Genomic DNA, 21,156 nt, shown 5'->3' with positions numbered 1-21,156 from the left:
GTTTATATGACAGGAAATTCCATCTAAACAAGCTTTGACCCCTTCGACTATCTATTTTCCCCCTTTTTCATCAATGATAATTCTTTGCCATCCAGCATTTCTGAGGCAGAAAGTTTCAGTTCAGTCTTCATGGAGACGGGAAGGAGAAGACAGAAACATTAAGAGAGGCTCCATTCTAGCATCTTAAAATTTCAAGATGGAATTCCAAATGCATGGTTTGTACTGAAAATAAAATTTACTGCATCCTCAGTCCTGCTCATTATTTGCAAATCCACAACCTTGGCAGGGGGGGGGGGAATTCTCTTGTTGATGCAGGTGAGGATGTTAAACAGTAAAGGTTGCCTGAAAGGAAGAGGGTGGCCTTCACAATCTTCCCTCACGCATTTCTTCATTCACGTGCAGCCCTTTTCTGTTCTTGTATCTGACAGAGTTTTCAGACCTCTTTCTGTAGTCAGGATCTGGTTCCCTTCATGAGGGAAAGATACACTGCAGACAAGATGCATCCTGCCAGATGCCATCAAAGGCTGGTAGTCTTGTATTGATGCTTTCTCTGTGCATAATCAGGGTAGCTGAATATAAGCCCTTGCTCATTCTTTTGACATCTAGTTTCCAGGCAACCACCAGGGGAATGGGAGAGGAGAAGACCTGTTTCCACTCCTCAAAAACGGTGTGAAGAAAAGCTCATATTTGGCATCTCCTGATTGCTGTCCAGAGTCGGCACTTGACTGAGCTACGCTTAGGCATTTCAGCCTTGTGGAAAAGTCTTATTTGCTATTTAGGCACAAAGAGATTCCAGCCAGCCTTATTTATATAAAGTGATTAAAAAGACTCCACAGAAGTCAGAGTGAGGATTTAGGCAATTGGGACAAGGGGCTTTTCTGAACAACCAGAGTCATTCAACCTCCTCTGCTAGGGCTTTCTTTATCATGAACGGACACCGGAAGAAGATCCTCTTAATTCTGTGGTCTTTTCAGATCAGGCTACACCTGATCATCCCCTGTTCATCTCAGTGTGCTTGGTGCAAATATTTACTTTTCTTCTTACAGGTAAAGAGCTTCTGTCTGTCCCCTCATTCTAACTATATCATATATTGAGCACTTGCTGCCTTAATACGTGGCTGTGGGGAAGAGAATAGAAAAGGAACACATGAAAGGGAGCCTCATCTGGCATCTTTCCGACAGTCATGGGCTGACCCAGGAGTGTGGGGGCAATGCAAGCCTCATTTAGAATCCTCCACCGCCTTCCGAGACCTCGGCTTCTATGCTGCGTTTGAAAAATAGCAACTATTTGGGGGGGGGGGGATGCTTTTTTTTTTTTTAAGGTTCATTTATCCTTTGTTGTGTTGTGCCTTGGATCCTGTTCTTTGCTTTTCTCCAAAGAACAGTCTCTTCATCCTTTACAAAAAAAAAAAAAAACCCTAACTTGAATTTCCAATGGAAAAACAAAGCTCCGGGGCTCCATTGCCCCAAGTCCAAGCTCCGTGTGCAATCACACAGGGCTGGGTTGGGTCTCCCTTGGCGTGCTGAAGCCTCAGTCCCACTTCACTGCCTGCCATGTCCTCGTACAGAACTGACATTTCCAGTCCTGACATTTCTACAGCTCCATCTGGGGATTAATGGCTGGGTATTAACGGTGATGGAGGCTGTTTATCATAATTAGGCTCATGAAGCTCTTGAGCATTAGGCTCCCCCTTTCCGTTTTTCCTCCCCTCCCCCTTTAATCAATTCTGAGGGAATAAGAGCAGAATCTAATGGCAGAAATAAGTGACAGACTGATCCAACAGACTGACAGACCGATTGGCGGATTGACTGACTGACGGATAGACTGATTGATTGATTTTGCTGTGCCAGGGTTTATCTGTAAAGATAGCCAAATTGTGCACGTCTTCATAGGGATAACCCCAAGCTTGACCTGACTTGGACATGTAATTGGAATTACCGAAGACATTTGGTATTTTGAAAAGACGTGTATTATTTTGACATTTTCTGTAATTCAGACCTTTTCCAAGGCAATCTAAATCGACAGTCCTGACAGGGATATTTCAAATACTGCAGATATTATAGTGCTATATCATCTGTAAGTGCACAGAAAAAAGTTAGATCATATGCAGTTTCCCACATTTCCTGTTCCTGTGACTGCAAGGGGACCTCAGAATTGCTCAATCAATATCATATGTGTGTGTGTGTGTGTGTGTGTGTATTATTGGATCTAAGGTCAGGGTATTTCATGGACATTTGAAATATTCAACAAAGGAACATCCATTATGTCTGTTACTTTTATTGTTAATATCTTTCCTAGATGTCTGGAACCTTTCAAGTGATGGGAGAAAACAGAAAGAAAAAAACTAAAAAATAGAATCTGTATCAATAAATCATACACAAAAATGAAAAAAACAACAACCCACATGCATGCACACACCCCCACACTCATACACACACACACACACACACACAACTCAAAGGTTACTTTTGATATATAGGGAAAAAAGAAAAAGGAAGTGAGTTAACTCAATTTTTCACCAATGTTGTTCGTAAAGTTTTCTTCCCCTGTAAAATAAGTTTTTCTTTCTTAATTCAGTCTAGGGGATGTTTAGAATTTCCATTCCAGTTTGGTAAAAAATGATACTCTTTGTTAGGAGGTGGTAGAAGGAGCTGCTGTTCTCACTTTATTTTTATCTTTCTATTAATATTTTTCTCTCCCTCTCCAGCCTCCCTGGCTACTCACAGCTCCTGGTTTAAAAAAAAAGAAAATTGTGAAAAAAGTTCCTTTATGGTATATTCCCTTGTTACATCCCACAGTCTGCTAGAGAAATAACCATAAAAGGGGAGACAAGAAACACACAGTGTGAAAATTTCAGCCAAGGGAAAAATAATTGAAAAAAGGCTAAAGCCTTCGTCTTCTTCTTTTAATGATCCTTCATAAGAGAATCAGCAAATAAATTACATGGTTCTCTCTCAGCTACAAAAATCTGGACTCAAGCTGACTTTCTTTATTTCTGAAGAGAGAAAAATAGAGAGAAGGCTCTCATATATTCACTGAAATTCCTGAAAAAGTATATATGGGACAAGATATACCATCCCTCCATTTACTCATAATAGTTGGAATATGGAGACTACTTTTTCCACAAGAGATGAGGTTAGTGGGAGCTCATGAATTGTGTTTTTCTATAGTGGTTGTCCTGAATGATAGCCACTTTGGTGTAGTGGTTAAGGCATCAGGCCAGAAACTGGGAGGCTATGAGTTCTAGACCTGCCTTAGGCTCAAACTCAGCTGGGTGATTTGGGTCAGTCACTCTCTCTCGGGCAATGGCAAAGCACTTCTGAAGAAACTTGCCAAGAAAACTTTAGGGGCTACGGAAGTCAGAAAAAGTGACTCAAAGGCACAAAAGAATGGCTCTGACTTTGTCAAACAGTTCTCAGTGGAGGCACCAGAAACATCGCCAAACCAGTTATTCCATAGGGTGTTTGAAAGTTGAAACTGCCTAGTTGTGCCAGCAGTTATGTGTTGTGATTATTATGTGTTGTTATTTTGATGCCCTCCTTTAGATTACGTTGATGTTTAAGAGTTACCAAAATGACAACATATCTATTTTAACCTTGATGAAATAAATCGACTTTGTATTCTTTCCTAATAATTTCCGTCTTTAGTCCATTCAAATAATATCATCAAACTTGACTTCTTTTCATTTTTATTTCTCCCTTCTCATAAGATTCTACAAAACTTTAAACAACCCTCTTTTATAAATCCAATAAGAGCTGTGGTGGCGCAGTGTTTTTTAAAGTATATTTTTATTGTTTACAAATATAGATATCAAACACAGTGCAACCGTCCTCGCATTTCTCTGTCATACATACTAACCCTAACCCTGACCCTGACCAGATCAAGATTGACTCAGTCTCCATCTTTCCTAGGTTGGTAAAATGAGGACCCAGATTGTTGTGGGCAATATGTTGACTCTGTAAACCACTTAGAGAGGGCTATAAAGCAGGGGTCGGCGACCTTTGGACCTCAGGGACCATCAAACTCATAATTTTAAATCCTGCGGACCACTAATATGAATTTTGACTGACGGTGGCTTGCTGATGTTTTCCCAGGGTCTCTGCAGAAAGCAGAAGAGACCCTGGGAAAATCCCCCCAAAAGTCTACAGGAAAATTCCCCACCCCATTTTCTTACTGATCGATCATTCTCCAGTCTCCAGCTCTGTTCTTAGGGGGAGAGAAAGAGGAAGAGAGACTTTTGGCTTCATGCAAAGAAAACAGCAGAAGTCTTTCTTTCTCTTCCCCCCAAACTCTGCCAGAAATGAGTCTTTGCCGGCACAGCCTCTTGGAGCAAGATCCCTTGCAGGGTCCCAAAAACTAATTTCTAGCGGAGTTTGGGGGAGAGAAAGAAAGACTTTTGCTGCTTTCCTTGCGTGCAGCCAAAAGCAGAAGAAGAAAGAAGAGGAAAGAAGCAGCCTGGTGGCCAGTCCAGGCGCGTGGGGTGAGTGGGGCAAGTTCCCCCCTGCCCTTTCCCTCACTACTCGTGTTGTTTGCAATACAAGCAACACAAGCCTTGTGTTGCCGCAGGCCTTGTGGGTGGTGAAGCCTTGTCTTCCCATCCAACCTGGATTAATTGCTTTGGGGATGACATTTCTCTGCAGACCACCGAAATTTTCTCACGGACCACCAGTGGTCCCCAGCCCACTGGTTGGCGACCACTGCTATAAAGCACTGTGAAGTGGTATATAAGTCTAAGTGCTATTGCTAATATAGCACAATTATTTGGGTCACACTCTTGCTTTATTGTTTGTATTTCCCTTTTAATTATTAAAACAGCCAGATTATTTTTTGTTGTCTAGTCTAGTGTAACATGTTTCTCGATGTCATTTTTGTAGCCTGTCATTTGTAAACACACTTTCAACTCAGTCTCTGTCTTGTCAGATAAAACCTGTTTCTCTTCCATTACATTTTTTTGACACAGTCTGTTCACAGGAGCAGATATTGCTGTTGACATTGTTAACTTTTGACTCTACTTTTCAAAAGTGTCCTTCCAACACTATTTCCAGTATTAGAATATTTTGTAAATATTCTGTAATTGAAAATAAAGTTTAATGTTTTTCTCTTTTAATTGTAATGTTAGTTCCCTCCACTGCCCAATTTTTCAAATTTTAACTTATCTTTTTTTTTTTAAATTCAAACAAATCATTTTCCCACAGAAACGATAACTTTAAAATTAATTCCAAAATTTTATTTCAAATTTCTCTGGACCCCATGTGCTGCTGTGAAACCTGTTGATCTAAGGGTTCCTAATTGTTGGGGTTCACCGGCAGCTGGTGCAGATGGCAGTGGAATTGGACAGTGGGGAAGAATGGGGACCAGTCCGGGAGTCTGGGGAGAACTCGAATAAAGGTCCCGCGTCTGATGCAGAGATGGGGCTAGGACCATCTGGGAATGGGGTGCTGTCTCCAGAGCCTCCGGAATCTGGCAGCAGTGAGGCAGAGGACCCAGTGGAGCCTGTTCCCAGTGTGTGTGTGCACAGAGCTGCTTGAAGGTGAGAGCAGCTGAAACAAAAGGGGTGACTCGGGAGTAAGACTGGGAGGTGATTGCCCCTCCCATAAGGTATAAAGGTCAAGTAAAGATGATGAAACCTTTGCAGGAAGCAAAATAGTTTGTTTGGTTCAGATTCATTCCTGAAGCTCTTTGTACTTCAGTTGTTGTTGTTTTTTTAGTTCGTTTGATACTTCTGTTATTGGCAGCATTTTACAGAACTGAAAGATGTGTGCTTATCTCGGGGGACTGTTTGAGATTAATTCCAGCTGGGAATGAAAACAATTCCCAGCGTTGCAATAAAATAAGTCTTATTTTTAAAAGATGTGTGTGCGTAATAGCTGAAAAGCAGTAAACAACCTTGAACTATGCCACCTATAGTTAGATTTAAGCGTAGCACACAACATTATCTGCTACAATGTCCTACCAGTCAATGACTACTTCAGCTTCAACCACAACAATACAAGAGCACACAATAGATACAAACTCAATGTAAACCGCTTCAGACTTGATTGCAGAAAGTATGACTTCAGCAACAGAGTGGTCAATGCCTGGAAGGCACTACCTGACTCTTGTTACATCATCTAACCCCTACTCCTTTAACCTCAAACTAACCACTATTGACCTCACCCCATTCCTAAGAGGTCTGAAAGGGGCATGCATAAGTGCACCATCGTGCCTACCGTCCCTGTCCTATTGTCCCCATTTATTCGTACCGATTTCCTGTATTCTTACTCATGTTTATACTTATATCTATTATCTTGTAAGCAATTGACAAGTCAAATCAAATCAAATCAAATGAATCAATCAATGAATCAATAAATAAATAAATGGCTATTCCCTTGTGTCCTAGACTGATGAACTGTCTTGTGGCAGCTTTCTGGAGCACTTGTGGATCATCTAAGTCTCCTTGTTCAGAAAGGTTTCAAAGAGCTGGTCTTACCTGCTGGCTCTTGTTCGCTGCAGTCTTCAGCTCCTCCTTTTTTGCGGTGCTGTCTTTAGACTGCCATTTCTTTCTTTAAAGTCAGCTTGTTTGATTTTTCTTGCTTGGAAGGTACATTCACTTCCAGTCATTAAAAAATATCTCTAATAACACCTATCCTTATTTTTAAGTGAATGGTGCAGAGAAAATGACTAGCCAATCTATGACGACAATGTCCTAGGAAATCTCCCCATCTCTGCTTTTTTCCATGCGTTGTAATAGTAAAATTTCAATTTCCGCATAAGTCCTGGTCACTAAGCTTGCTTGTTGTTTTGTTTAATTTTATTGAATTTGATCCTGGAATTGTTATCCTGGTCTTAGCCATTTTGATTTTCTATTCAGTTTCATGCATTTCGCATCAACTGAAACTATATAGAGGTCCTGCTATTTTTTCTGACATACATTCCAACACACTGCAAAATATTTTAAACATCACCACTATGAAATATCTGAATCTGCCCAGTGCTTTTTTACTCTTGGTGTTTGCTCTTAATAGTTATACACATGCTGAAGAACTACAAAGTTAAACAATGAAGATTCTTTTTCTCTATTAAATATTTACTAAATTGACTTTTAAAGGGATACTTATCTGTGGATTTTTCTTCTAGTTAACTTTTTATGATAATCATGCAACTACCCAAATTACATATTAGTATATTAGAATTAGAGAACCTTCCTTTGATCAGTTCCATTCTATATAGCAGCTATTATATTACACCACTGCACTATAATATGGCAGGTATGATATTCTTTATGGAACATAGTATATATTACATCATACATATAATGACAAACAAGGGAAAACCATGTCTATGTATACTATTTCTGTACAAAACAAAAATTCCAAAATTACATGCTATGATAGTGTTTAAATCTTGCTGTTGAAAACAATGCCAAATGAAAACAAACAACAAATATCCAAATAAATGACAGGTTTTTAATTATTGATGAATATCAATGAAAAGCAAAAGAAAGAACAATAAAATGGATGAAACTAGAGTATCAAAACTTATAAAATGGATAAATAGAAAAAGAAATCTGGCATATCTTATAATATATCAACATTGCTTAGCTCACTGTAAGATTTGCAAACAAAAACAAACAAACAAATGAGGAATAGTAGTAATAACTTGTTCTGATATTACCTTGAAATTCCATCAGGAATTTTTTGGTATATATGTATGTGTTCTGTCTCACCTGTGACCACGAGGTGAGAGTCCAAGTTTCCAAAGGAATAGAAATAAACAGACAGGACCAGGAATGACAGAGTTAAATTCCTTTGACTGGAGAAGTCCTTGGCAGTCTTCCAAAGGCTGCCTGCCAAGTCCGATAACAAGACAAGACCATAAATCAAAGGCAAACGCCACACAGAGAATTTGTCAAAGCTTCTATCCCAAATAAACAAGTTGTCCCGAATGAGGATTCAGAGTTAACATGCCCCCTTTTATTTCCTGAGGGGCAGGTCAGTCTCTCATCTCAGTCCCTGATTTGACATTTCCTTTTACGTTGCATTTCATGTCTATGTCTATGTCTTTGCCTTCCATCAAACCAACATTCTTCAGTTTGATCCTCAGCCAGAGGCTCCGCTACGATCTTCTGATTATCTGCCAACACCTGAGGCACAACCAGGGAGGAAGGTCCTGGGGAGGAAGATGATTCCGAATCCTCCAGCAATGCAGGCTCAAACCTCAGAGCCAAATCCTCCTCTTCCTCCTGGCTCAAGTCTGTGTCCTCCAGCAAAGCAGGCTCAAACCTCAAGGCCAAATCCCTCTCTTCCTCATTGCTTAAGTCTGTATCTTCTAACAAGGCAGGCTCAGACTTCCGAGTCACAACATGTATGTATTTCATTCTTCTCTATCCCGTTTGTACACAGTTATTCCAAATGTCTACTTTCCTTATGAATTCTGGAGCTGCCTCAAGTAAGCCACTCCCAGTATCTTCCTAGTGTAACTCCCAATAATTCCACCAATGAGTTTCCAGCAAAAAGTGATTATCCAAAGCTTCCTCTCCAGATGTTTGCTAGGTAAACATAAAAGATTTTGTGTTTACATATTAACATTAACATTCTTCTGGTGATGTTGATTGAAGGTAGTAATTATAGAACCAGATGGGGGATGTACATACCATCCTTGACATCAAGCCCACACACTGCTGGGTGGCATTTTTTTTTAATGAGAGGCCAACAACCAGCAGGAAGATCAGCAAAACAATTAAAAACTGAATGTCTAAATCTACTACTTGGCTTATTGCAGGTGAAAACTAAATGCTTTTGGCTGAAGCATTTGGCAAAATAAGTGTATATGGGAGCCATTCCAAGCTAATGTGCTTAAAACTGAGATACCCCTTGTTACAACATGACAGCAATAATACAATAATTAGATGCCATCACCTTTATGTTCATTGGTGAAATCCTTGTATATGAAAGGATTCTCTATGCAGTGGATGCTATGTTTGAAATTAATGTAGCACATGGATTTTTTTTCTGTGTAGTCTCTATATTTACTATTACATGATGCTGAAGGCTATTAGAAGCTGGTATGGAATCTCTGTAAATATTATTTATTTATTATTAGACTTCTATGCTGCCCATCTCACTAAGAGGCTCTAGATGACTTACAGGTATGCATTTAAAATATCATATAATACATTAATTAATTTGTATGCAATTCAGCTATTTGGAAGCATTGTCAACAGTTTTAATATGAAGGATTATAATAATTGTATTCAATTTTAGCCCCTGAATGCCAGTGGGAATGCTAGTCAGGAGAAGTTTACAAATATTGTGTAAATAAGATCTAGTTCTATTTTAGTTACCTGTAACTAAGAATAATTTGTGATTGTTCTAAGGTCAGTTTTTGTTCCCAAACTCTAGACTTCAGTGGCTGTTGGGACTAACTGACAGTAATATACAAACCAATGAGGCCATTCAGTATATCTCAGCCATTGAATTTGCTTGCAAGGTAACTATTGACATTGTTAAAGGCTTCATAAACTGAAAGTTATGATATTCATAAAGAAAAATGGAAATCCAATTGATAATGAATAGACACAGGCTCCCACAGGTAATAATAATATAGGCCTTGTATGCTCTTCCACAAATTTCAGTATTATACAGAAAGAGAATACTGTTTAATATATTACTATTAGAATAACTTGGAATAATTCCAGTTTTTCACTAATACAAAACTCCTGGCTTTACTGCTATTTGTAAATTTATAAATGGGTTTCTTTTTTAGTCCAGATGTTAATTCTATTATTCCGAAGACTCCTTGGGACTATTTTTTTTCTCTTTGAATAGGTTATCAATGTGTCAGACTTGGTTTGACACTCCAACAGATGAGTAAGATACTTAATTTGGGAAAATGCATAAGCGAACTTGGTATTTAGAGAGATATGCATAATCTAGCATAGACAGCAAATGTGGAACAAGACATGAGGTGTGAAAAGTGAAATGGAGATGAACCAAGGTTAACTGCACAAAATACAAGATCTACATTTGCAGGGGTGGGATTCTACCAGTTTGCACCTATTCGCTAGAACCGGTTGTTAACTTTCTAAGCAGTTCGGAGAACTGGTTGTTAGAAGAAATTACTGGCCTAATCCTGTAAGGAAGGCAAGAAGGAAATATTCTGGTGTTGTTTAGAGAAACTGCCTCTCCATTAACCCTTATTACATTCTTGGCAGGACTAGATTTCCTGTCTCAGGAACCTCTCTGGAGTTTTTTTTTTCCTCCTTTGCTGGTACTTTGTTTGTGTGGAGTGACCATTTTAAGTTACAATGGCACTGAAAAAAGTGACTTATAACCATTTTTCACACTTACAACTGTTGCAGCATACCCACAGTCAGGAGAGGCCATGTGAGGAGATGGGTGCCTCGATGTGAGTGATATTGAGTTGGCCATGCCCAGCGAATAACATGACCACCAAGCCACGCCCACCAACTAAGCCACACCCACAGAACCATTTGTTAAAAAATTTGAATCCCACCCCTGTACATATGTTTATAGTGAGTTCCACTCCAAATGCCAAAGAGATGCATTAAGTTTTCTATAATCATTTTAAATGCTTACTAGTTCATAACTTAGAGGGGATATGATTGGGACGTTCACATTTTGCTCTGGTAAGCAAATTACAGTTGAAGTGTCATGGATTATTTACACAAAGATAAATCTCTCTCTTAGACAGACTAGGTGCTAAGTCTACTACTTCAGCAAAGCTCTTATGATACTGCTAGAAGCATATCATAAGAGCCAAGCCCAACTTTGATTGGCCTTACTCAGCTGGACGTTTGGAATAGAGTTTCTTGGTCTCGGTAAATAGAAACAATTGTTCTCTGTGTTTGGGAAAGCCAATTCTTAGATCTATATCAAGGCTGCCAAATCAGAAAGTTTTTCCTGTTTACAAGAGAATGTTTCATAACAGTGGTGGGATTCAATTTTTTTTTTATTACCGGTTCTGTGGGCGTGGCTTGGTAGGCGTGACGGGGGAAGGATACTGTAAAATCTCCAGTCAGAGGTGATATTTGCTGGTTTTCCAAACTACTCAAAATTTCTGCTACTGGTTCTCCAGAACTGGTTAGACCCTGTTGAATACCACCTTTGTTTCATACCCACATTTCACTGCTTCTTCTGTGATTTATGTCTCTTAACTACAAAAGCTGGAAGCCAGGGTTGTTGTTTTTTTATTACTTTTATTTTTTTATTATTATTATGAAATGTATATTCTTACCCAAGAATTTCCAAGCTGCGAAATATACTGGTGTTTTCCCTGCATTTTGGCAAAGTATCAACAGATGGTGTGCTATGCCACATCCCTGTTTGCAATATATGTTAGGAAAGAAGCCATTGTAGAAGGTAAAAATAAATAAATAAAGCTCTTCTAGCTAAACTTAATTTATAGACATATCTATAAAGTGTTTCTGACAGCATTATGGAACTGGGCTGCCACTGTCTTTCTAGGATGATTTTTAATTTTTCAGTTTAGTTTGTGGCCCCAGGATTTCCTTAGGAGGGCCCACCTTGTTTTAGTTTTCAAGCTCAGAAAAGGTTAACTAGTTCATGGATAAGTGTGTATGTGTGTTGGTGCATGCTGAACTTCAACAACAAAGATCGATTGGTGGTTGGAAGGCTAGAGAGATTGAATTTCTTCACTTTTCTCTAGTTCTGATTAAGCTCTTGGTCCCTAAATGATTTGATAAAGGAAAGGAAGACAAATTCGTGCTATAAAAATCTGAGACAGAGAATGTGTTTTTTCCCCTCACTATACAGTCTGTCTTTGTTTCTGATAATATGTTACATTGGAATGCAGCTTATCTGGTCTGGCACTGAACACTGAGAACACACTGTTGTGATGTTACAAATCACTTCCAGGCTTTATTTAGAAATGATCGGGTTTGTTCCATATACAAGGAGATAATTGTATGAAAATAGGTATAGATTAAAATCAGAGCAAAATAAGTCTCAGCAAACAATACCTTATAAGCCTCATTAAAAGTATTACCTAAAGCATTTTGAGTAATTAAAACATTTTTTTTCTCATTGAGAAGATCATCCTGAGACAAATTTCACATTTTAATGCAAGGTCAGAAGGTTGCGCCTTTTATTAATTTGCATTTTACTGGCAGACCTGGTCCAGCTGGACATACTATGACACGGGCAGAATTGCCTCAGTTCATGAATTCTGTTGCTGAAAAACCCACTCTGGAGAGATACATCAAATATGGACAATTTTGAGCTAAATATTTGCAGTAAAAGAAGAAATAGTCACAATCATAAAGGCACAGTTGCCCATTAACTTAACAAATTGAATTCACTGATGTATGATTACATATATTTGTCACCTGAATATTGATTTGTTTAATCAATTTGTAAAGCCATTCAGCAGATTCTGGATGGCAAATAATATAAAAATAAATTAATATATCCCTCAAAGGAATTTAGAAATTTAGAAGGTAACTTAGGGAGTACCACAGCCCTTATGATATGTCATGAGAACTATTTTATCCAGTATGAAAGGAGAAATCTGAACAAAGAATAGTCTCACTCACCTGTTAAACAGGGACCTGGAAGACAGTTATAAGTATTTGAAAAATTAATGTTGAAGAGATAACCTTAGGACTGACCTTGCAAGCAGTGAGATCTGAAAGAGACACCAAGAAACATGTTGATCCTAGTATATACGATATATATTGGGGAAGGTCCCCATCTGGACTTTACTTCAAGCAGTAAATTATCTTGGGCTAATATAATGGAAGATTTGATTCAGGAAGATATAAGATATTATTTAGGAATAAAGAATAAAGAAAAATGCCTGTGTGAGTATTGGTAGTCCAAAGATGACAAGCAATGAAGTATCCCATGCTGTCTATAGTAAGATTATAGATTTATTTCCAGCATCACAGAATGGTTCTCTTTATACACTGCAGCTGTATGCTAAGAAACACTAGGTTCTAATACTGCTGGTATTAGGTTCTAATACTGCTGGTTGGTGGTTAATCTGTATTGGATTTTGACTTTCATAAGAGATCGTAAACGTTTTATCTCAATTTAGAAACATAGTTGTAGCCCACCTTCCTTATAAAAATTGTCCATTCTTCTGTCTATAACATCTCTTTATTTATGCTTGGTAATTTATCCAGAAGATTCCCATAATCATATGGAGGCAGACAAGTTGATCATGGAGGAATACTATCTTATTCTTCAACCCTTATGTGGTATAAAATATAGGACATCTCTTTTCCTAGAATAAGCATCCACATGGTATAACTGAGCTTTCAAAATGAGATCTTCATTTATAAATGTAAACTTCCCAAATGTTCTGTGTTAAAAGAAGAGATGATTTTGAACCTCTCCTTGATGCTGAAGTCTGAATTAATAGTGTCTAAAATATGCTTTATTAGTCCCACATTCAGTATGCAAATTAGAAATGGCACTAACAGCTCATTGGCTGCTGCCTGTTATTTCCAAGATATACTATCATAATGGGGGGCTAGAGTCTTTGGGAGCAACACTTGTACTCTGCATTTCTGACTTCTGCAATAATGCCCATGTATTTTGACTTCATCAATTAGCAGGAACAAAGCAAATCCACACAACCAGTTTCTTATGGAAAATCAACATGGATGATAAGTTATATAGCACTAGGCCTATTTTTCTCTTTTTTCCCCCTCCAATGCTGTTGGGGACTGCTTTTTCCTAAGATTTGTTCCAGGCCCTGTAAAAATAACTGATATAATTATCAAATAACACCGCCACCCCACCACCCAAAATCAGATTTGGACACTATTTTGATATTTATTTTTGGTAGATACCTGTGAATATCAGATGGAAATAAAAGTCATGGGCAGAGACTGGGTTTGTGAATGTTTGTTCCAGGTTAATCATTCATAGCACATAAAAACCTGAATGTTTAGCTAGTTGTTCATCTATCTATTCAGTACAGTAACTGCTCCCTATGTACCTACTCACTCATTGCAATCAGAGCAAAATGATCTGCTGCTACCTTGTTTTTGAAAAATGGAGAGGTCAGGGACCAAATCCAGGACTCTCTGCATGTGATGTCTGAGTTCTGTGAGCTATGCTTTCTCTACAACTTTAACCTAAAAAGCCAAATATATTGACTGTTCAATAATTAACCAGAAAAAGAGAGGGGAGCCATCAAGTGAGTGCAAGGGATATTATTCCAAGGTGCCTGGGAAGAGAAGATGAAACAATAAGATGATCAATGATGCTCTGAAGAAGACAGAAAAATTAGGTTATACATCTCAGTATAGATTTCAATTTGTCATGTGATTCAGAATTTCAAGATGAGACCTGGACTAAAAAAACCTCTAGGTTTCCAATGTATTATATAACAATGGGTCTCAGGAGGACAGCAGAGCATCTGTGATATATTTGGCTTGATGCTGCTGGGTCCTGGCGCTCTGTATTCTAACTCACATGAGGCTGCCATTGACATCTTATTGCCAATTATAGGATGGTGTCTTTTTCCTTAGACATGATTGGTTGATGAGTCTTAGAGAAGAATCCTTTTTTAAGAGATTCTTGTGCCTGTAGGTGGATTATGGATGCCAAAAAAGACTTCAACAATAGTCAAGAGATTGATATAAGGGTGAAGCCTACTACTTTGGGATATTATGTAACCCAGGGTAAGTTTATCGCAGAAATTAGTATATTAACTGCTCTATTTCCTCCACCAGGAAACCAAAACCTTTTTCTTCCCTGGAAATAATTTCTGCTTTCACTTAGAAGCTGCACTTTTGCCTCAGTCTCACTTTTTTGCCCTATCTGGGACTTTTGGGATTTGTAATCCAATTAATGTGGAGGAACCAAGTTGGGAAATGTTGTCTCATATTGATGTGAAATATGTTGTGATCTACACTAAGGCAATTTGAAGCAGCTTAAGTGTAGTACTCTGTATTCAGTTATGGTTTCTGGATTTCTTTTCTTTCTTTGATGGATCACCTCAGTTTGACATTTTTATGTTGATTTTACTTTTGTGGCTTTTATTCTAGCAAAATGAAAGCTGGAACAATAAACAGAATCCAAGAAATTAAAGCAGAAGACACCCTATACCACAAACTACTTCTAATATAATACTCAAATACAAACAGTATTGGAAACGAAAGATCCAGGACATCTCTAAAAACTTGGTGTTTTTCTTACTTGACCAGTGGGCGTGTCCATCTTCTTTTTTGTTTCTAGACAGGACCTAACATTCCAACTTGGTTTTGTTTCCCCATCTTGACAGGTTTGATGCACCTCTATAAGACTCAACAGCTTTGTGATGCCATCCTTGTAGCTGAAGGCAAGCACTTCCCATGTCACAGGTGTGTATTTTTCTGGATTTAGAAGTCTCGTTTTTTTTAAACATTGTCCTGAAAAGCCAAGTCATATTATACTGGTATGTAATCTGCAACCAGGCCAGGTTTTAGTCAGGGTTGTGAGATAGATAAATAAACTAGGGCAGATAATATATTAACAGCAAGATGTTGCAGTTCTAGGGAGCAACTGCAGACTCTATGATACTCTTTGTCACAATGGATCTCCCCATATCATCTCAAATCACTTGTACTTTTATGCAGCTCATGTTCCTGCCAAAGCTTGAGTCATTCATTTTTGCCTAACAAACTTTTTAAAATAAAAATTAGCATAGCATAAATCCCGTTCATGCTCCTAATAGTTGAGATTTATGTAAATGAAATATAATTAAAGTTAATAAAATTATGCCTGGTGTGAAGAAACTGGATAGAGATATCCACCCCCGCTTCTTAATATGAGGGTTCAGGGTCATCCAATAAAAGTGATTGGCAAAAGATTCAAGGAAAACAAAGTCCTCCTTCATATATCACATAATTAATGCACAAATTTCATCACCACTCATTATGTTAGACAGCTTTAAAGGAGGATTAAATATTTTCAGAGAAGATCAACCAATCAATATATAAACAGTTAATGGCTTGCAACAGAAAAACAGAATCTCTGTATTTGGGGGTACTAGATACCAGTTTCTAGAGGAAAGTATCTCATTTTTATTCCCTCATGGTGGACTTTGAGTGACTACATTGACTGGTCATTATGGAGAAGAGTGTGTTGAACAAGATGGCTTGATTAGTTTGGAACATTATCTTTCTAGTTGTTTGTATGCACATGTTTGCATTGAATTTATCAGCCATCCAACCCCAATGGACTATTTCAATATTTTGAAATATCGATATTAATACTGATGTTAACTTGTTTGTATTTATCATTCTTGTAATCTTGTAAAATATGGAGTACTTTAACAGTCGTGGAACATAAAATCAGCCTCCCTGAACTCCCCAGTTTCCAGATCAGCAACACTATACTTTCCATTATCCCAAAACTGCAGGGCCAATGATGGAGGATAGTAAAAGTTATAACACATTATGAAAGTTCTCAATTTGGCAAACTCGATATATTCCTTCATTCCGTATTCTCAGATTTGGAAAGATTTAAAAATGTACCTATGCTAATACTAGCTACCATTATTGAAAACAAACTATTATCTAAGGCTGCTTTTAGCATGGATTTAAGGACTCAGGAAGAACTAATGAAGTCTGCAGCAAAACTCTAAGTCTTGATGGGCGGGTGGAGGGGAGGAACGAGTAGAAGCCATCAGTGATAAGTTATCAATTCAAGCATATTAAACAGTCAACTTTTCCGCTTCTCAATTATTTGAAAGAAGTTTGAGACCAGCCCATTATCAGCTGCACTTCTGCCAGTCATGAAATGTTAAGAAAAAGACTATATATATGCAGGAATAGAGGAGGGGAAAAGAAGCTGGGAGAAAGACTGAAACAAATTCTTCAGTTCTACAGAACCAGATTAGTTGCTATATGAGCACACTTGGCTTCTGAGCGTTGCTGGTATCATGATATAGGACAGGTCAGAGCTTCAGATTCTGAACTCAGGCAATTTTTACCTTCAATTTTATGTTTGTCCTGTTTTTGTTTCACAAAAGAAAGAAATCCTCGTGGAAGCTTATTCAGTGATTATTTTTTCTAATTATATAATCTTCAGAGTATTTCTGTCTGATGGACAGTTTTTGTTAAGGGATTGCTTTTAGGTTCAGTGCATTTTTGAACACTGATTTCCTTAATATAAAACTTCTCTGTTTGCATTGTCTATTTATGTGTTTTATTGCAGTTCTTTTCTGAAGAGTTGTGTCATAATATTCAAATCAGTAGAAATGCCAACTGATAAAAATGTTGTAATTTGGACATTTTTGGAAAGCGTGAATTAGATTTGCATGGATATGCAAACTCAGTAACATTTTCCCTATCCCTGTTTAATAGAACCATATACTCTCAAAAATGTGCACTTAATGTTTAATGCAAGCTCACATTCTTAGTATTTTGCTGCCTCTCTTTGTAGGGCACTGTTGGCATCATTCAGTCCATACTTCCGTGCCATGTTCACCAGGCCCTTTAGAGAATGCTGGGAAAGGCAGGTTGTATTTGAAGATATGGCCTCATCCATCCTTCAGATAATCTTAGATTATCTCTACACAGGACGGTTACTACTTACACCAGAGATTGCACAAGATCTTTTCACAGCAGCCAACAGGCTTGTCATCCTCCCTCTGCAGGACATTATTGGCAGGTAATTTAGTCTAAACAGAATAATGTTTTGGAGCTGAAATTGGGGTTATCTGAGAAGGTGGATGCATCCTTAAAAAAACTAAAAGCAAAACATTTTTCTCTGTATAAGATAAATATTTTTATAGAACACAATTTATTTCATATTTATTTGAGACCTTTGAGCAAATAATGTGTGATGGAATATTCAGCATGACTGTCTGAATAGGTAACAATGTCAGACAAAGTAGCTATATTTATTTTGCTCGCATATATAAAGGGAGAATTTGTAATTTCATTCTTATCTTTAGTACTGCATCTTAGTCCTTCCTATAGGCCCAAAGAGTTTAAGATCTTTCCATTTACAGTTGAGACAATACATGTTTGAGATATATTAGCAAAATGAATGAAACATATCCTAATCTACATAGACATAATTTATTGCTTATGGGCTTTTTGCAGAAAATATCACAAGTGCTACTACATTATCAATTAAAGTCATATTCATGTAAATACAGTCATTGAAAATTCCAGCAATCTCATAGCAAGTTATTACAGCTGATTGTCTAATAGAAATAGAATGTTTCTATAATTGAAATCAGGAAAAAAACAGAAGATGGATGCCTAGTTAGTCTTGCTGCAATCTCTATTTCTGCCACAAAAATATGCTGCCTAAAAATGAGCAGTATTCATTCTCTGGTCCTCATCTTGGAATTGCTGTTGTATATTTCATTTCCCCATTACTTTAGAATTTGTTCTTTATCCACATACATCAAGAGTGTCTGTGCTATATGGTTAAAAAAAAATCTAGATGATCACCATGATGGAGGAGCAACACTCTGGCCGCCACCATCTTGCTTTTTTTGACCACACCTTGCAGACATCCTTGATATACATGGTTAAAGATCTCCATTTTATTCCACTCATCTCAGTCTCCTGCCTTGCCTTTGCTGAGGCTTATTTTGGCTCAGGTCCTGCATTTTGCCTTAACAAGTGCTTGACCTACAGAGCAGCCCTCTTTCTGTATTCTCCCCAAGCATTGCTTCATTTTACTCCATCTCCAAGGAAATCCAATTCCTAATCCTCACATGTTCGTTGAGCCTTCTGTGTGCTCTCTCAATTAATGGATTCTCTCTCCAATGAGTAATCATTCATGCTTGAAGTTAAATATTTTAATGTTTTATTGACTGATTTAAATTTATGTTGTAGATCACTCTGAGATTAGGGTACTCAGCAATGTAAGAACGTGTCAATAAATACAAATCAAAAACAGAGTCATAAGGGACTCATACTTAACTTTATATTTAAGAGAGCCTGGTGGAAGCCATAAATTATTTTGCTGACCACTCCTTTGTGAACATTTTGTCTTTTTATAATTGCTACAGAAAAGATAACATTGTTCCCTTTGTCAAACTTGTCTCAGTAGTTATATTCGATCTTTAGTGAAAGGGAAAATTGGCCAATGTCTGTGGGCATGGTGGATAAGCCATTCCACTAATGAATTGTGCTCCTTCCTTCCTTCCTTCCTTCCTTCCTTCCTTCTTTCCCTCCCTCCCTCCCTCCCTCCCTCCTTTTTTTCTTTTCTTCCCCTCTCCTTCACTTTTTGCACTTACTAGGTTCCTAGCTGACAGCATTTCTATGGACACTTGCCTAGAGATTTATGCTCTGGCCTATGCGCATAATCACCATACTTTGCTTCGTGTAGCCTCACGCCACATCACCTTGAATTTCGAGCCTCTTTCAGAACACGAGTCCTTTCCAGGCTTAGATCTCAGTACAGTGACCAGCATTGTCTCATCTGACAAACTTCTTGTGTCTTCTGAGCTAACAGTCTACCAGGCTGTGCAGAACTGGGTCAGATCTCAACCTGCAGAGCATTTCTCACTCATCAAGAAGCTGATGCAACAAGTTCGACTTCCACTTTTAACTGCTGAGGAAATCACAAGAGTCCAGAAAGACATTATTACAGAATATGGGCATGCCCATTTACAATGGGAGCAACTGGATGGAGCAGGAAGATTGCTGAAGAGTGGAGGTCTCAGGCATGGCATGTATGACGACTGGATTGTGAGTCTGGGACTCTTTGTAAGCAACATGCAAGGAGGAGTAGTGGAGCGTTTGAAAACTCATTTCCTGGGGTTCAATCTACAGACAGAAAGTTGGGAGGAGATACCACCCTTGATGTATCTGGATTCCTCTGGCTTCTTGTCTGTAGGGCACAAGCTTTATGTATCTGGAGGACAAAGGCTTAACGGTTCTGTTTTATGCAACCTGCATGAGTTTGATGCTCTTACTGGGAGATGGATGCAGCTACCTTCCATGTCTGTACCTCGACGAGAACATGGCTTTGTAGCATGCCAACATAAACTATATGCTCTGGGAGGCAGGAGTGGCCGAAGTGTACTCGATTCTGCAGAAAGATTTGACTTAGAAAAGAAGACCTGGTCTCCCATTGCCAGTCTACCCTTTGCAGTGAGTCATTTTGCCTCTGCTTCACTAAACAAAAAGCTCTACTTAATTGGAGGGTTCTCTCATACAAGAGCAAATGGTCTTGCCCACCGGGGCATCCTGATTTACAATACAAGCTTAAATGTGTGGAATCAGATGCCATTAGCTTTTCAGTGTTACAAATCAACTGCAGTGGCAATGGACAATGGCATCTTTGTCATTGGCGGGCTTGTCGAAGAGAGCAGCCGGCGTGAAACCCCTGGCACTGTAATCAGAGCTCTGATTTCTGGCACCCATAAATGTTTTTTCCTGAGCAAGGATGGCACAGTGAGCCAAGATGTGGCCATCCCAGACCTTCCCATATTGGTCTTGCCACCTTGTGCTGTGCAGTGGCAGAGTAGAATCCATGTGCTGGTGGGAAATACGATTTACCAGTGGAAACCCGGAGAGCCACACTGGACAAGGAGTCGGAAATGTGCTCCCAACACAAGGGTGACGTTTCTAACCGTGGTTAATGGGGTGACCCTGAAGGTGCCAAAGAAGACCCTGCAGCCCCTTTTGCGGGAAGCCTCAGCAGCCCTGACAGCCCTTTGGGTGGCTGACAATTAGGAGCGCTTTTTTGGCGCTTTTGAGCCTTTGTTCAGTATCTTAGGGCCATCTTCTGCCTTGAATGGAGAAGTCCATCACCTCTAGCCTTGATATTACAAGGGCAGATTCCTTTAGAAATAGGATTCAGTTACACTGATGCACTTGAGAAGGGGCTATCTGGCCCAGAGAAGTAGACTGCTGCTGAATAAACTCCATTCCTACCTTCAACTCACTTTACTTATATAGTTGTTCTGAGTGCAATGGGGTACAAGAGAAAGCTTAGAAGTTTATGACTGACAGAGTACTTTCCTTGGGGAAAAATAAGAGGGTTTTCTCTCCCAGACAGCCTACATCTGTTTCAGAATTTTGAGCCAGAGCCTCCCCTGGCAGGTGTGTATTCAAAAGAGGAATAGAGGCAATTTTTGTAACACAATATATTGCAAGGTCCTGTTTCTACTACAGGAAATGTGGTAACTCTTTCCTAATAGAGAGATGAAATCTATGGCTTCTAAACCATT

At 38.6% G+C, this 21,156-nt stretch overlaps 1 protein-coding gene across 1 annotated transcript; it reads left to right on the top strand.

Moving 5' to 3' along the window:
* The first annotated feature begins 14,568 nt into the window (after positions 1-14,568).
* LOC113449837 (kelch-like protein 6) lies at positions 14,569-20,659 on the top strand. The gene is made up of 4 exons (XM_026720986.1): positions 14,569-14,653; positions 15,256-15,334; positions 17,400-17,627; positions 19,219-20,659. The coding sequence occupies exons 1-4, from the start codon at positions 14,569-14,571 to the stop codon at positions 20,657-20,659; spliced, it is 1,833 nt and encodes a 610-aa protein (XP_026576771.1).
* The last annotated feature ends 497 nt before the right edge of the window (positions 20,660-21,156 follow it).

This window comes from Pseudonaja textilis, chromosome 2 (genome assembly GCF_049901715.1).
Source record: "Pseudonaja textilis isolate UNSWEBS1 chromosome 2, rPseTex1.2, whole genome shotgun sequence".
NCBI classification, from domain to species: domain Eukaryota; kingdom Metazoa; phylum Chordata; class Lepidosauria; order Squamata; family Elapidae; genus Pseudonaja; species Pseudonaja textilis.
This window is presented reverse-complemented; position numbering and strand designations above follow the sequence as displayed.

What these genes read in the sequence shown, in the direction of transcription:
- LOC113449837 (XM_026720986.1), top strand. Translation starts at nt 14,569, where the DNA reads ATGGATGCCAAAAAAGACTTCAACAATAGTCAAGAGATTGATATAAGG. An exon ending in GGGATATTATGTAACCCAGG is followed by an intron (nt 14,654 to 15,255) that starts GTAAGTTTATCG and finishes CCATCTTGACAG; the next exon opens with GTTTGATGCACCTCTATAAG. An exon ending in AAGCACTTCCCATGTCACAG is followed by an intron (nt 15,335 to 17,399) that starts GTGTGTATTTTT and finishes CTCTCTTTGTAG; the next exon opens with GGCACTGTTGGCATCATTCA.